The sequence below is a fragment of the Durio zibethinus genome, chromosome 28 (assembly GCF_047325235.1).
Source record: "Durio zibethinus cultivar Kanyao isolate XHJ-2024 chromosome 28, ASM4732523v1, whole genome shotgun sequence".
Taxonomy (NCBI): Eukaryota; Viridiplantae; Streptophyta; class Magnoliopsida; order Malvales; family Malvaceae; genus Durio; species Durio zibethinus.
This window is the reverse complement of record NC_143189.1, coordinates 4,841,390-4,855,747: the sequence shown is the minus strand read 5'-3', so window position 1 is coordinate 4,855,747 and position 14,358 is coordinate 4,841,390. Positions and strand designations below refer to the sequence as shown.

Below are 14,358 nucleotides of genomic sequence, written 5' to 3'. Positions count from 1 at the left end.
ATTAAAATATGAAAATATGACTTATATTTATTTATTATATTTAACATTTAAAAAATAATAATTTCATTGATGAAATTTAAAATTTTCACATATGTAGTGAATAATTAAAAAAAAAGACCATAATTTTTAATTTTCAAAAACTCAAACCGTCAAAAGCAAATAATTTTTAAGTTTCGTATAAATCAAATCATTAATAAGTAAAATTCAAACATCAAATTTTGAGTTAAAAATACATTATTTATCAATAAGACCAAATAATAAGTATTAAACTATAATAATTTTTAAATTCTAAAATAATGGATGCTATCTAGTCACATTTTTGTTTTCACAATATGACATATTTGTTGGATGATACATGTTTTCTTAATTTAACTTTAAAAAAATGTATGTTATATTTAATAATAATTTTATTATATATTATTTGGTAAGTAATTTTATTTTATAGATAGTAGAAGAATAAAAGTGCTAAAGTATCAATTTAATTAGTTATCAATTGTTTTTACAATTAAGATCGTTACTGATCAAATTAAATTTTGATCAGTAAAATTAAGTGTCTAACATTATGAGTTCATTCAAATATTTTTTTTCTATGACCACATTAAATCCAATTTCGTTATCATACAAAAGTAGAAGTTTGTTGTTAATGCACTCAAAGGAGTTAAGGAGAGAAAAACATTCATTTCTTTTTTCATTGACATCTAATTTAATTAGCAATAGTGATAACATATATAATTAATATTTAAATTGAAATCTCAAATTCAATTACATTCCAAAATTAACTTTTTTTTGACAAAAATCTTTCTATCATTCTATGCTTATAAATTAGAATTTTTTTATTCATTTAAAAAAATATTAGGCTCAAATTTGTCATTATATTATAAAACAATATCGCAAATGTTACCATTATATTTCAATTTCATTGAATTTTATCACTATATTTTTTTATTTTATTAAAATTTGAATATTAAAATAATAAAATTAGTAAAAATTTATATTGTATAAGAATAAAATAGATGAAATTGATGAAATTTGTATTAACAAAATATTTTAATTTTGTTATTTTTATAAAATAAATAAAATTAAAAGTATGATAACAAAATTAAAGCATAAAAAGCATTGTTGAATCTGACAAATTTCACCTTAATTAAAAAAAAAAACCTTTAGGATAAATTTAATTAGAAAAAGAAAAAGGCTATAATGAGAATTGTTACTCGACAGCTGCAAAATAGTACCACTTGCCGTATTAGCCCAAATCTCGATAGATCCAGTGGCAGGCAGGCAGGCAGAGAGATAACTCAAAGCTGAAAGGCAGACACAGACAGAGAGCTAAGGCAGAGCTAAAGAAACAGAGTATTTCTCACTCTTTCTTTCATTTCGATACCAAAAATCCATGCCCTATTTTCTCCTCCATTAACGGTCACTACTGTCAATCCGAACTCATTATTATTATTGTTATTACAATTATATTATTATATTCTGTTACGCCCCAGGGGTCTTTCTGATTCTTCTCTTTCTCTTTTTTCACTCTTTCACCCTATGTGCTTTAAATATTCTAAAGAAAAGGCTTTAACGTAACGAAAGAAAAATTCCCATAAACAAGCTTCATGAATTTTGGTTGTTGAATCTGATCTGGGTTTTGGGTTTTTGTTGTTTGGGGGAGGGGAGGGTGAAAAGGAGAGAGAAGGGAAGATGTTAACGTGTATAACTTGTTCAAAGCAGTTAACCGATAACAATGGATCTATTGGGCGCCAACAGGATGAAGATACTTTGGAGACTCCTAGGACTAGGCAAGCCATTAAGGCCCTCACTTCTCAGGTATTGTTATTAGTTACTATATATAAACATTTAGAAATTTGCTTACATGCTTTTGTGTTTGTTTGATGAGAAAATGCGGGAAAAGGCAACTAGGAATATTTGAAGTTCTGCTTCGACCCAGTGAATTTCATTATAATTTGACTTTGATGGTCTGTTCAGTAAGGCTTTAAGTGACAGAGGACTTTTCTTTTTATATAATTTTCAGATCAAGGACATTGCATTGAAAGCATCAGGAGCTTATAAAAACTGCAAGCCTTGTTCTGGTTCATCAAACCATAACCATAACCGGAACTATTCCGACTATGACGCCGCCTCTGGCTCAGCACGCTTCCATTGCCCTTACCGTAGAACAGGAAACTCGAATTCAACGCCCAGAATATGGGGCAAGGAGATGGAATCAAGACTAAAAGGACTTTCCAGTGGTGAAGGTACCCCAGCCTCTGTTAGTGGCCGTACAGAATCAATAGTGTTTGTGGGGGAAGATGAGCCTAAGGAGTGGATTGCACAAGTGGAGCCTGGTGTTTTAATCACCTTAGTTTCATCGCCCGAGGGAGGGAATGATCTGAAACGAATTCGATTCAGGTACTTAATTTTGTTATTGGTATATGTGGCATGAAGGTTCTGATCTATTTTGGTGTGATCACATGATTTTTATTTTTGGGATTGAAATGGTAGCCATATTTGTATTATTCTTTGTGGTTTAAAATTTTCTTGTATATCAAATTTCTGGTTTTTAAGTGTTATTATTGTTTTGTTTTGAAATTGTCTCCTTTTAGTTTGGATGCCGTTCTTGGCTCGAGTTTGATATTGAAGGTTTCAATTTGTTGGATAGTGATTGCATGTGGTTAGTGTGACGGTGCTGGGGCCAAGTTCTATGTGATCTTTCCGTAGGCAGTACACTGATTGGTGAATCTAGTGTAACACTAAAGGACTAAAGAAATGTCTTCTTCACATGCATGCTGGTCCCTTTTGTCCTTCAGGGTCTTCACTGGCAAATTTTCATTACTTGATGATAGTGACCAAACAAAGCATTTATTAGAATCGCAAGAAAATGTCCTTTTGTACATCAAGTCATTGCTTTTCAATTAACAGTTGTTCTTTTATGGGCCAAATAATCGTGTGAACCATCTCAATCAGGATACCATTTTCCCTTCTTTTCTTCTTCTTAGGTAGGAACTTTGATGGCTTCTGTTTTAAGCACCAATGGTTTCTAATAATGTGTAATTCACTTCCATCTCATAATTATCAAGAGCGTGTTTGACGGAAGATTATGAACGGATAAGATCATAAATTTCTGGTTGTATGCTAGCTCGTTTGTTATTTTTTTTTTCTCTTTGAAAGTTGCTTCTTTAGCTATTAGGAATGGATATATATATATATATATATATATATATATATATATTGAGATCTCATCTTGCCTGATAATATATATATCAGAAATTTTGGAAGGGAAAAAAGGCACTTGGCTCTATAATTCTGTTAAATTCATTTCAAGGATTATGAAACTTTAATACTGCAATTATCAGCCTCTGCTCTTCTTTTGTTCTATGGTTGCTTGTTGATTGCTTGGAGTGCTGATCTTTCCTTTTGTTGATTTAATCAGTCGTGAAATGTTTAATAAATGGCAAGCTCAAAATTGGTGGTCAGAGAACTATGACAAGGTCATGGAATTATACAATGTTCAACGCTTAAATCGTCAAGCTGTCCCATTTTCAACTCCCCCGAGATCTGAAGATGAAGTAAGCTTCCCCTGAATGTGTTGACTTTTCATTGTCCTTAACATGACTTGGTGAAGTCCTAGTTTTTTTTTTTTTTTTTTTTCTATCTATATTTTAAGTGAACCGTGAAAGACCTTTAGGTTTTACATGGCACTGGGATGTTGATTGGATACTTTCACTATTAGGTCTGAAAGTACCATCCCTTTAAAATAGATGCAATCAGTCCATGATTGAGGATCTTTTCTCTTTGGTTTTATTTTTCAGTCAACTATAGGTTCAACATTTTCAGGGTTTCAAGCAAAATTGTTCTTTGATGTCATCCTGCCCACTTTGGGGTTTATTCCATTCATAAAATGATTGCGGCCCTGTAATTTCACGCAAAGATTACCGTAATCGTCTTTCTTTCTTAGTAAAATGACATGTCCATAAGTTTTTGAGTTTTTAAAATTAGTTTTCGTCCTTCCCTTTCAGGGCTCAAGAATTGAATCTGTGAAGGATAGTCCTGTGACTCCACCCCTGAACAAGGAACGTTCCCGCAACTTTGTCCAGCCAACAGGAATGGGCTATTCTTCATCAGATTCCCTGGATCATCACTCCACACAATCCCGTCAAAACTTTGACTCAAGTGCACTTGTTTCGACGTCAAAACTCTCCAGCATTAGCGGAGCCAAAACTGAGACATCATCGATGGATGGCTCTGTTAGAACTAGTTCATCGAGAGAGGCAGATCGCTCTGGAGAGCTCTCCATCAGTAATGCTAGCGACATGGAAACAGAATGGGTTGAACAGGATGAACCAGGAGTTTACATCACCATTAGAGCACTTCCAGGTGGCACTCGGGAGCTCAGACGTGTCCGCTTCAGGTATGTGGTTTCTTCGACATAGAGAGGATAGGTGGATTAAAGGTCAAAACTGTTAACATAGTCTTATACTAACTAGGTTTGCATTTTCTTGGTTTGGGACTTTAGAATGGATGGGAACAAAAGCCAAACTGTTATTTTCATTCTATGTTTCCTTGCTCATTGTTATTAACGGGTCATTCGTTCTTGGCTAAGAAGGTAGCTTAAAGCCATTCCTTGTAGGCTTTTCTAGTAGTAGTCTTAAACTCTAAAATTGAGATTTGAGGCCAAGGCATTATTTGCAAAAGAAAAATGCTGAGGTGTCTGATATTCAGACTGTCCGACTACTCATAAATTATGGATAAACAGCTTGAATGGGGTATGTTCAGTCTTAAGTGTGCCATAGACCACTCAGCATTCAACTGCAACGAAGCAATGAGACTTGATAATAGTTTAACCGTGCCAATTACTAAGAGTACAACCAACCCATCCTGGCTTTATTTATTCATGCATTATGGTCCATGAATTAAGTTCTGATTAGAGGGTTTTCTTTTACATTTTGACTTTTTATAATTAGCATTGAGTTATATAATATCCAGTGAAGGACTGGGACAATCCTGACAGAAGCAAACAATTTCACTCTCCTATAAGATTTAGTTTGGTCCAATTGGAGTGCAAACAGCTTCCCTAGTGCATATGGAGTGAATGAATGATCCAAAAATCTAAGCCTTCTTGTTGCTAGTTTGACTCACGATGCTGGTCCCCTCACCTCCCAGGTTCTCCTGCTGTGAATTCCCCATCCCCTAGTGTCATCCGAGACTCTAATTTTCCGATTCTCCATGGCCGCAACAGCAGCAGACAGCTTAATATTTAATTCAAGCATTGTTTTATAGTAATAAAATCATTATTGTTCCTTTGTATGTGTGCTGCAGCCGAGAAAGGTTTGGAGAAATGCATGCAAGGACGTGGTGGGAAGAAAATCGAGCCAGGATACAAGAACAGTACTTGTGAGATTTTAGCAAATCAATGAGATAGTGGCATTTGGAAGTTTTGTCTGCTTTTTAACAAGTGGTGGTAGACAATTCTGTGTGCCTGGGCACAACTAATCACAAAGCTTACATGTATTAACTCTGCATATTTTTCTACTTAGATATATCATCAAACAAATCTTCTTTCTTCTTTGTTTCTCTCTTTTCCGCCCACATTTGGTTGGATGCAATTGTTGGGTGTTTTGGAGTCTGACAAATTGGTGCAGAAATCGAAAAGATGAAGAGAAATGCTAGTTAAAATAATGTTTATTTTTCATTTTCGCTCTTTCATCTAATTCTTATAAGCGGGTGTATTTTATTTATAATTTTATGATTGTTCAATTATAATAAATAATTATATAAAGGTCTAACGTTTATAAATGTAGATTTTACATAAAATTTTGATGAAACTTACATAAATTTTAATTATAATTACTTAATTGTGATATAATTTTTATACTTGAAAGGGTGGTGCATTTACTATTTCACATAGAAGAATGAAGGTGGAAACAACTTGCTAGGTAAAGCCTCACGTTTTTGTTGCAGCCCAAACTTGATGGATCCATGTTCTGTTCTCTTGGGCTCTTATTGTTGCAATACAGCATTTGATTCCACTCCCAGCTTTCTTCTGCTAGAAACGGGGGTTAGCCCAGTTGTTTCACAAAGAACTTCCAAAATACAAGCACACAACCTCAAGGACAAAACCGCGAGAAATTCAAAACTTTAGGGCAGATCAGTCATTAGGCAGATCCCGAATTAGGAACCGAATTTCTACCAAGTAAAAACGTTTTCAAAACCCTCGCTCCCAAACCTCTCTTTTTCTCTCTCTAAAGCCGTTCTTCACTCTCTTTCTCCCCCTAAATACAAACCCTAGCTCTTATCTTTTATAGGGTTTTAATAGTAATAATAATAAAATAATCAAAGAACCCTCTTTATATTCAGAATAGAATTTGGAATTGTATTATCAAAACTGGGTTTTTTGTTTAAAAAAAATAGTGTGGAAAGTGAGAAAGTCTTTTGCTTTTTTTTTTTCGGAGTAATTTGAAACAAAGAGAGAGGGAGAGAGATGGTAAGCGGGGCAAGAGTCGAAGGATATATCTCACCGCGAGTAAGGAAGACAATACAGTCAATTAAGGAAATAGTCGGCAATCACTCTGATGATGATATCTATGTTGCCTTGAAAGAGGCCAACATGGATCCTAATGAAACTGCCCAGAAATTGCTTCATCAAGGTAACTTAAAACCCTTTATTGTTGGTGTTTAGGGAAATGGGTTTTGTTTGCTTTGTAGTGGCTTTAAGTGTCGCGAGTTTGAAGTCAAGATTGTTCTGGTTCAAGTTGCGCTTTCTTTTGGGTTTGTTTGTAGTGTTTTTTTATTGTGTTTTTGGGTATAGGCTATTTTGGTTTGTGTTAGTTGGAGTGTGAAAGTTGATTATTGTTTTATGAAGAAGGTTTAATGCCTGATGATTTGCATGCTGAGAATGTAGTTTTTGCTTGTTTGGTGATATTTCTTTTTGTCTTTAGCTTTGCCTTGGTGCTCTTCTTTTCGTTATACTAGCTGCATTTTGCTGAGTCTGAAAGATCTTGTGTTAATTCTTCTTTTTGTTGCAGTAGGTCATTTTGCCTTGGTGCTATTCTTACATTTCGGTGTTTTGAGCCTGCTGATTAACCATCAATCAATTTTTTCTAGAACTTTGTCTGGTTGACTAGATATAGTTGGGGGGGGGGGGATAGTAAAGTATTAAGTATGATTAGTACAACCCAGAAATCAAAACCTCCGCATAAAAGGTTGATTGAACTGTTTAGTTTGGTTAAACCCTCTGGACAGAGATAGCAATAAAGGTATAATGTTATGGTAATTACTGTACTAATTTACAATCATTGGTCAGTGATTTTGATGCATGACAAGTAAGCAGCTTATCTTTGTGTATGTCATACAATTGGCATTATGATCGTCATTGACTTGTTTCTGAGCTGATTTCTTGACATTATGACATTGGATAGACTTGATGATTATGTCTGTCTAATGCTTCATGCCATGCCATGCATAGTGAACGAGTGACCCAGGGATGTTCACACCTGGAATAGTTGGACATTTTAGCATTTTTCCTCCTTTTGTTAATTACCATTGTTAAGAGGGGATTGGTTGTGTTTTCTGTTGTTTAGGCAACTTTCATTAAATTGGTAAATTGGTAAATTGGTCAACAGAAGTCATCAATCTTAGGCCTTGTATGAGTTCTCAAAGTTGATAATTTCTGTTTTCCCTTTTGGATATGCTGTGGTTTCAGATTGCTTCTTTTGTTTAAGATGATATTTCAAATGTACTTTTATTGATGTTTCTTATTTACATCCAGTCTCATTTTTTCTTCTCAGATACATTTCATGTAGTAAGGAGAAAAGGAGATAGGAAGAAAGAGGTATAATCTTGTATATTTACTAATTTGGTTTTTGGTGAATCTTTTTTGTGTGTTACTTACTTTCTTTTGCAACAGAGGGCATTGTGCATATTTTTATCTTAACTTTGTTTGTTGATTTTCCCACATTCTCATTATTTGATAGGTGCCTCTGTTTTTATATTCTTAGTCGTGTGATATTGTTCTGCTATTAATTTATCCTGTGATATTTATGCATTTCATTGATCTTGTATCCATAGTAATTGATATATTGTTAATCACTTGAATTCTTATTACTTGCTGTATCTTGAAATGTGAATCCACTAGAGGAGTTAATGTACAGATGCGAAAACTTGTTCTGATCTGACATTTCATTATGATAGAGCATTGGGTACCAAGTTACCATGGATCCAAGAAATCATTCTGAGAATGTTGGTCAAGGGATGAAATTTCGTACATATCCTGAACGTGGTTCTCAAAGAGGAGTCTATACTCGGAATGCTTTGCCTGGTAATGCAGTGAGATAAGATGTTTAAATGACCTTTATTTTTTGGCAAGTTAATGCTTGATTATGTAGTCTCTTGAAGCTAAACATTATACTGCCCCATGTTCAAGGAGTGATGAATTAAAGTTAGGATTTCTTAAGTTTCTTTAACGATTTTCGTCGTTGTTAATCTGGTACAAAGTGATTTTAAAGTTGTCTATGAAGATGGATATTAGTGAAATTAGTGATTGTAATGATTTGCACTATTATATAATACTCTTTTTATATTGATTTCTAATGTCTTAGATTTGCAATTTGCACAATATGCTGATCTGGCGAGGTTTTCCTGGTGCCTTTAAGAGTTCAAGTCTTGTTAATCCATCCTTCCATGAAATCCCACAGCTTTAGGATTTTTTTTTTGTATTTTATATAAATTTTACCCATGTAATGTGTGTTAGTTTTTCTTGTCTAGTGAACTGTAATTCAATTGCTTTGGTTCCCATCTACTTCTACATAAAGTCTGCAGCTGATTATTGACGATCTTGACGCACTTTTAACCTTTTTCTGCTATTTAATGAATAGTTCCTTACTAGATGCAGGAGTCAACAGAGAGTTTCGTGTAGTGAGGGACAATAGAGTTAATCAAAATGCAAATAAAGATACGAAGCCTCCTTTCCTGCAAATCTCAACTTCTGGAAATGAGCAAGTGCCCATGAATGTTGCTGAAAAGGGGTAATGTCTATTTGGCAGTTATTTTATTTGCTGTTCCACTCTAAGCCTTTTTTTCTCTGGTTTCTTTTGCACCTGTATTTACTGATGTTGTAGTCCTTGTGAAATAGAGTGCTCCAAGTGTTATACTTTTTATTACCATTCTGCAGTTCAACCGGAACACCAAGCAATCAGAGACCTCGGAGTTCATCTCAAACTTCAAATGCACCATTCAGTTCAAAACTGAGACATGCTCGGGTTGCAAATTCAAGTGGTATTGATAGGAAAGAATTGGAGGAAAAGCAAACTTTTATACCTAATGCTGTTTCTCGGTCACTGGCAGTGAAGCCCGATTATACTCAAGCACATTCTGCCACTCAATCATCAAGCAGCTCGGTTGTTGGGGTTTATTCATCCTCTACTGATCCTGTTCATGTTCCTTCTCCTGATTCTAGATCATCTGCTGCTGTTGGAGCTATTAAGCGTGAAGTTGGGGTTGTGGGTGTTCGCCGTCAGCGTTCTGAAAATGCTGTCAAAGATTCAACTGCAGCAAGTGGTTCTCTCTCCAATTCACTTGTAGTGAGGGACACTTCATCAGAGGCATTTCGACCTTTTCCTGCAATTTCTAGAGCAGACCAGCTCAGCCATAATAGTGCAACTGAATCTGTCATGCCAGGGACTTCTAGAAGCAGGTCATTTATGAGCAATCAGTATGGGAGCAGGCAACATCAACAAGTGTTAGGTCATCAAAAAGGTACTCCCTCTTGACTCGAAGCATCCATCTAATAAGCTGCCCTTTTTGTTGGTCAAGGGGTAGGTTTGATATGATTATTATACTTATCTATAAAATGTTTTCCTGGGTATTCCTTCTCACTTGTATATTAGACAGATGTTTAAATAACATGTATTTACAAAAATATTAGAGAAAAAAGTATCTAAAGTAAAGTGTAACTCATTATGTGGTGGTTATTGCCATGTTATGTGGCTTTGATGCCTTTCTGTTATTATTGTTACTTAATTATTTTTATTTTTATTATTATTATTATTTTGCAAGTAAGTTTCTGTTGTGTTAAAAAGAACCCAAATACAGTTTTTTTTTTTTTTTTTTTTTTTTCAGTTAATTTTAAGCTTCTTGTAAGTGTGATGAACTTCTGTGTATATCAAGGTTAATATTTAAGAATGTAAGACACAATAAACCAGTGATAGATTTAGATGAACTTCTGTGTATATCAAGGTTAATATTTAAGAATGTAAGACACAATAAACCAGTGATAGATTTAGATATCAAGTCAACTCATCTTCGTGTTACCTTAGAAGCTTCTTATTATGGTACTTTTCGTCTTTTTGTTGACCAAGTTAGGTTTTATTTTGTTTCTTTAAACTGCTATTTTAGCAAATGGCTGTCAGTAGATAGTAGTTATTATAGCACTTGTTTTCAACTTGTTTCTGAAGTTTTTGTGAGAGTTTATCATGCATATTTGATGCAGCTAACCAACATAATAAAGAATGGAAACCAAAATCAAGCCAAAAGTCAAGTGCTAATAATCCTGGAGTTATTGGTACACCTAAGAAGTCTGCTTCACCTCCTGCTGATGATGCCAAGGACATGGATTCAGAAACAGCTAAATTGCAAGATAAGTTTTCTCAAGTAAATATCAATGAGAATGAGAATGTTATCATAGCACAGCACATTCGAGTCCCAGAGAATGAACGCCGTCGACTTACTTTTGGCAGCTTTGGAGTGGAATTTGATTCGTCAAGGAATTTTGTGCCTGATTTTCAAGTCACTGGTGTTGCAGAAGACTCAAATGGGGAATCTGCTGCTAGGTTGGTGTTTTCTCCCAAGTAATTACTTACATTCGATAGGGTCTAAAGTTAAAAATTTGTTCTTCAGTTCATATTCCTTGTTTCTTATGGTTTACTTATATTTGATCTAAGCAGTTTGTCTGTGTCTGCTCCCAAAACTTCCTGTCATGCTGCTGGTGGTGGCAATCCCATTGACACTTTAGATGATCAACTTAGAAATTCTGGATCTGATTCTCCACCTTCTGGTACTGCATCTGAGCATCAATTGCCTGATAAGAAAGACACTTCAAGTCCCCAGAATTTGGACAGTTACGCCGATATAGGAATGATCCAGGACAACAGTCCATCCTATGCTCCTTCAGAGTCACAGCAGCAGCAGGATCCTCCTGAGTTACCTAGTTTTTCGGTAAGTATAATCTTATGAATAATGACAGGTGTCATAAATTCAAACCTTTAATCTTGCCTGAACAAATATTTATAAAATTTATCAGTTGGTGTGTTTCTGATATAAGGCAATTTTGAAATTTGGAATAAATACTGTTTTCTTGATTGCTCCTTGCAATGGAATGTTCTGATGCGGTGTTGGCTTGATAGCAGGCATATGATCCCCAAACTGGTTATGATTTTCCATATTTCAGACCCCCAATAGATGAAACCGCGAGAGGACAGGGTCTACCATCCCCTCTGGAGGTTAGTGTCAGTAACATGCATTTAAGAAGCAGTATTCATTTCAAAACAGGTTTGTTTGTTTTTATCACTGGAATTGATGCAGATTCTAATGGTAATTAGGCCTTAAGCATGCATGCTGCGAACATCCCTGCATCAACAATACCAATGGTGCAGCAGCAACAACCACCAGTAGCGCAGATGTATCCTCAAGTTCATGTGTCCCATTTTCCTAATCTTATGGCATATCGTCAGTTTGTCTCCCCAATTTATCTAGCACAGATGGCGATGCCAGGTTATTCCAGTAACCCTGCTTATCCGCACCCATCGAATGGTAGCAACTATGTGCTCATGCCAGGAGGTAGTTCTCATCTTAATGCAAATGGCCTCAAGTATGGAATTCAGCAGTTCAAACCACTTCCTGCTGGTAGTCATGGGTTTGGAAATTTTACCAGTCCCTCTGGGTATGCGATCAATGCTCCTGGTGTAGTCGGGAATGCAACAGGTCTTGAAGATTCATCTCGGATCAAATATAAAGATGGCAATATCTATGTTCAAAATCAACAGGTATATAATTGTTCTTCACTCCAATAGCCCGTAGTATGAGCCACTGATCAACTAAATATTGAGGCATTAGTGACTGTGAATTGAGGATTCTTGAATGTCCTGTTGTATCTGGTTTTGGGTTGTGTAGATGTTCTACCACAGCAACATGGTGTCTGCTCATCTGCTTAAAAGAAAAGTTCCAACCAGTATGAAAAAAGTAATGCGCATTATAATAACTAGGATATGTTTGATTCTTTAAAGATTTTCGAGTGATTGACATTGGTGCTTGCAGCTGAATTAGATAGTGAAACCCTGAAATATCACAACCATAGACTGGTTTAATGCTCTTTATTGAGTCAGGTCATTCGTGTTTTGCTTTGGCTGCTCTTCATTAATTTTTCATCCGTTATTTTTAATGCACCCATAGTCACTGTTCATACATTTGGAGTCCACAATCATTGACTGTCCCCCCACAGATATGAATTATGATATGGAATATATTGAAAAGTAATGCACAAAAAAGCAGCGGAGAGGTACTCACCCATGAGTTTTGCAGTTTGGTTTTTACATTTTGTTGAGCATTTGACTTTGTTATTTGTTGAGTCATGATATCAAAATTGAGCCTGTTGGACGTATAATTGATTATTGCCAACTACGGTGTGATATATCTTCACTTGCCTCACGCACAATGAGTTTCTGTAATTCTGCATGTGTTTCTTTGGTTTGATGAAATGTTCTTTTGTCTCTGCTGTGTATAGTTTTTATTCAGTTGGTGAGTTTGATTGACTTGGTCTTTATGCTAACTGCATTGTCATTTGACAGGCTGATGCATCGGATCTCTGGATTCAGAACCCGAGGGAGCTATCGGGCTTGCAATCTGCTCCATACTACAATATGCCACAAACACCTCATGGTTATATGCAATCTCACACAGGCCATGCATCTTTTAGTTCTGCTGTGCCACAATCTTCTCACATGCAATTCTCAGGGCTGTACCATCCTCCACAGCCTGCTGCAATGGCAAACCCACATCATCTAGGTCCTGCCATCGGTGCTAATGTTGGTGTTGGGGTTGCTTCAGCTGCTTCTGTGGCTCAAGTAGGTGCTTACCAACAGCCTCAATTGGGTCATCTTAACTGGACAACAAACTTCTGAATGGTGTCAACCTAACCCTTTCTCTTGTAATAGAGTGAAGTAGCTATAGAAATTTCAAGTTTTCTTTGTGAAACAACCCGCAATCATTTTAATTCAATACATAATTGGTGTTTAATCTCTTCCTGTTTTTATTAAATTGCACTAAGCTTGAAATAAAAACTTGAACAAGATGATCTTCTGTCCGGGTCATGCCAAATTACGAATCATGCTACTGTAGCTGCGAAAATGGATTTGGTTCACTTGGTAACTTATTACACACTGGACTCAATCACCTAAGCTTTACGTAGGTCATTAACGCCGGGATATACATGCATGTGCTGTTGTCTTTTCATCCTTCTGTTATTTTTGAAGGGTCTGTATTGCAGCAAAGATTCTTTCATGTTATTTTTGTTGGAGGGAAAAAGGGAAAGAACAGGGAGTCACTGCTGGGGGCTTTGTGTGTGTGTGTGTGTGTGTCCGTGTGTGTGTGTGTCTGTGTGTCTTTGTGTAGAGGTCGTAGGTATAGGACTCTGTGCTTTATGCCTTGGGATTGCAAACACATTAGCTGCCCCATTGCCCTTCCCTTGCCTATGCGGCTCTGCATGTCCATCAGCTTGTATGATTGGCCTTCCAAGCGTCACCCGCCCATTTAAGACTAAGCACGTAGCTGGAAGCCCCCACTCCTTTTTCACTTCCTTCTTTTTCTTTACCCACTTTTTCCTTTCATTTTCTCCTAGCTGGAGGAATAATCTTTCCTTTATGCTTTATCTCCTACCAATGCCAATGCCTTTTCTTTCTTTCCATTTGGATTTAAATTCTTACACTTACTTGTCTGCCAACTTTCCATCTTAATTTAATTACGTCTACTTTCATTACGTCACCCTAACTCATTGCGAACAGAATCTCTCCCAGCAAATTAACCATTTTCAAAAAAAAAAAAAATTCCTTCCATTTCATATTTGACAGCCATTGACATTTTCTTCACTCTTAACAAAGAATCTACTTGCCACAGGAGCTTCTTGATATGGATTTTGAGTGTTGAGTTATGAATTTTTCCTGCTTCAAAAATGGACTTCAAATTAAGTTTTTATGCAATTATACATTGATATATATTTTTTAAATTAAAAAAATTCGAACCCCATTTTTTAATATAAAAATACATAAACTTGTATTGTTAAACAAAACCTCACGTATCGCAATTATTATTATTTTTTTATTTTAA

The 14,358-nt window shown here is 35.6% G+C and overlaps 2 protein-coding genes across 8 annotated transcripts; both read left to right on the top strand.

The window, feature by feature from the left end:
- The first annotated feature begins 1,433 nt into the window (after positions 1–1,433).
- LOC111280302 (protein Brevis radix-like 2) lies at positions 1,434–5,551 on the top strand. The gene is made up of 5 exons (XM_022867539.2): positions 1,434–1,815; positions 2,021–2,397; positions 3,419–3,554; positions 4,005–4,396; positions 5,305–5,551. Exons 1-5 carry the CDS (start codon positions 1,690–1,692, stop codon positions 5,381–5,383), a joined length of 1,110 nt encoding a protein of 369 aa, XP_022723274.1. The 5' UTR covers positions 1,434–1,689; the 3' UTR covers positions 5,384–5,551.
- Positions 5,552–6,186: 635 nt separating this feature from the next.
- On the top strand, positions 6,187–13,275 carry LOC111280300 (uncharacterized). Of its 7 annotated transcripts, none has more exons than XM_089756825.1 (10): positions 6,187–6,632; positions 7,773–7,816; positions 8,176–8,302; positions 8,876–9,008; positions 9,155–9,738; positions 10,472–10,811; positions 10,926–11,196; positions 11,388–11,480; positions 11,580–12,023; positions 12,825–13,275. In XM_089756825.1, exons 1-10 carry the CDS (start codon positions 6,467–6,469, stop codon positions 13,155–13,157), a joined length of 2,535 nt encoding a protein of 844 aa, XP_089612951.1. In that variant the 5' UTR covers positions 6,187–6,466; the 3' UTR covers positions 13,158–13,275. The 7 variants fall into 7 exon arrangements, with proteins under 7 accessions (XP_089612951.1, XP_089612950.1, XP_022723270.2 ...); XM_089756824.1 differs by having other exon boundaries at positions 11,385–11,480; XM_022867535.2 differs by having other exon boundaries at positions 8,870–9,008.
- The last annotated feature ends 1,083 nt before the right edge of the window (positions 13,276–14,358 follow it).

Bases quoted from the DNA above. Each gene is read 5' to 3' on its own strand.
- LOC111280300 (XM_022867534.2), top strand. From the start codon at position 6,467: ATGGTAAGCGGGGCAAGAGTCGAAGGATATATCTCACCGCGAGTAAGG. The intron at 10,812-10,925 runs GTTGGTGTTTTC...TGATCTAAGCAG, and splicing joins AATGGGGAATCTGCTGCTAG to TTTGTCTGTGTCTGCTCCCA. The intron at 12,024-12,824 runs GTATATAATTGT...GTCATTTGACAG, and splicing joins TCTATGTTCAAAATCAACAG to GCTGATGCATCGGATCTCTG.
- LOC111280302 (XM_022867539.2), top strand. From the start codon at position 1,690: ATGTTAACGTGTATAACTTGTTCAAAGCAGTTAACCGATAACAATGGA. The intron at 2,398-3,418 runs GTACTTAATTTT...TGATTTAATCAG, and splicing joins CTGAAACGAATTCGATTCAG to TCGTGAAATGTTTAATAAAT. The intron at 3,555-4,004 runs GTAAGCTTCCCC...CTTCCCTTTCAG, and splicing joins CCCCGAGATCTGAAGATGAA to GGCTCAAGAATTGAATCTGT.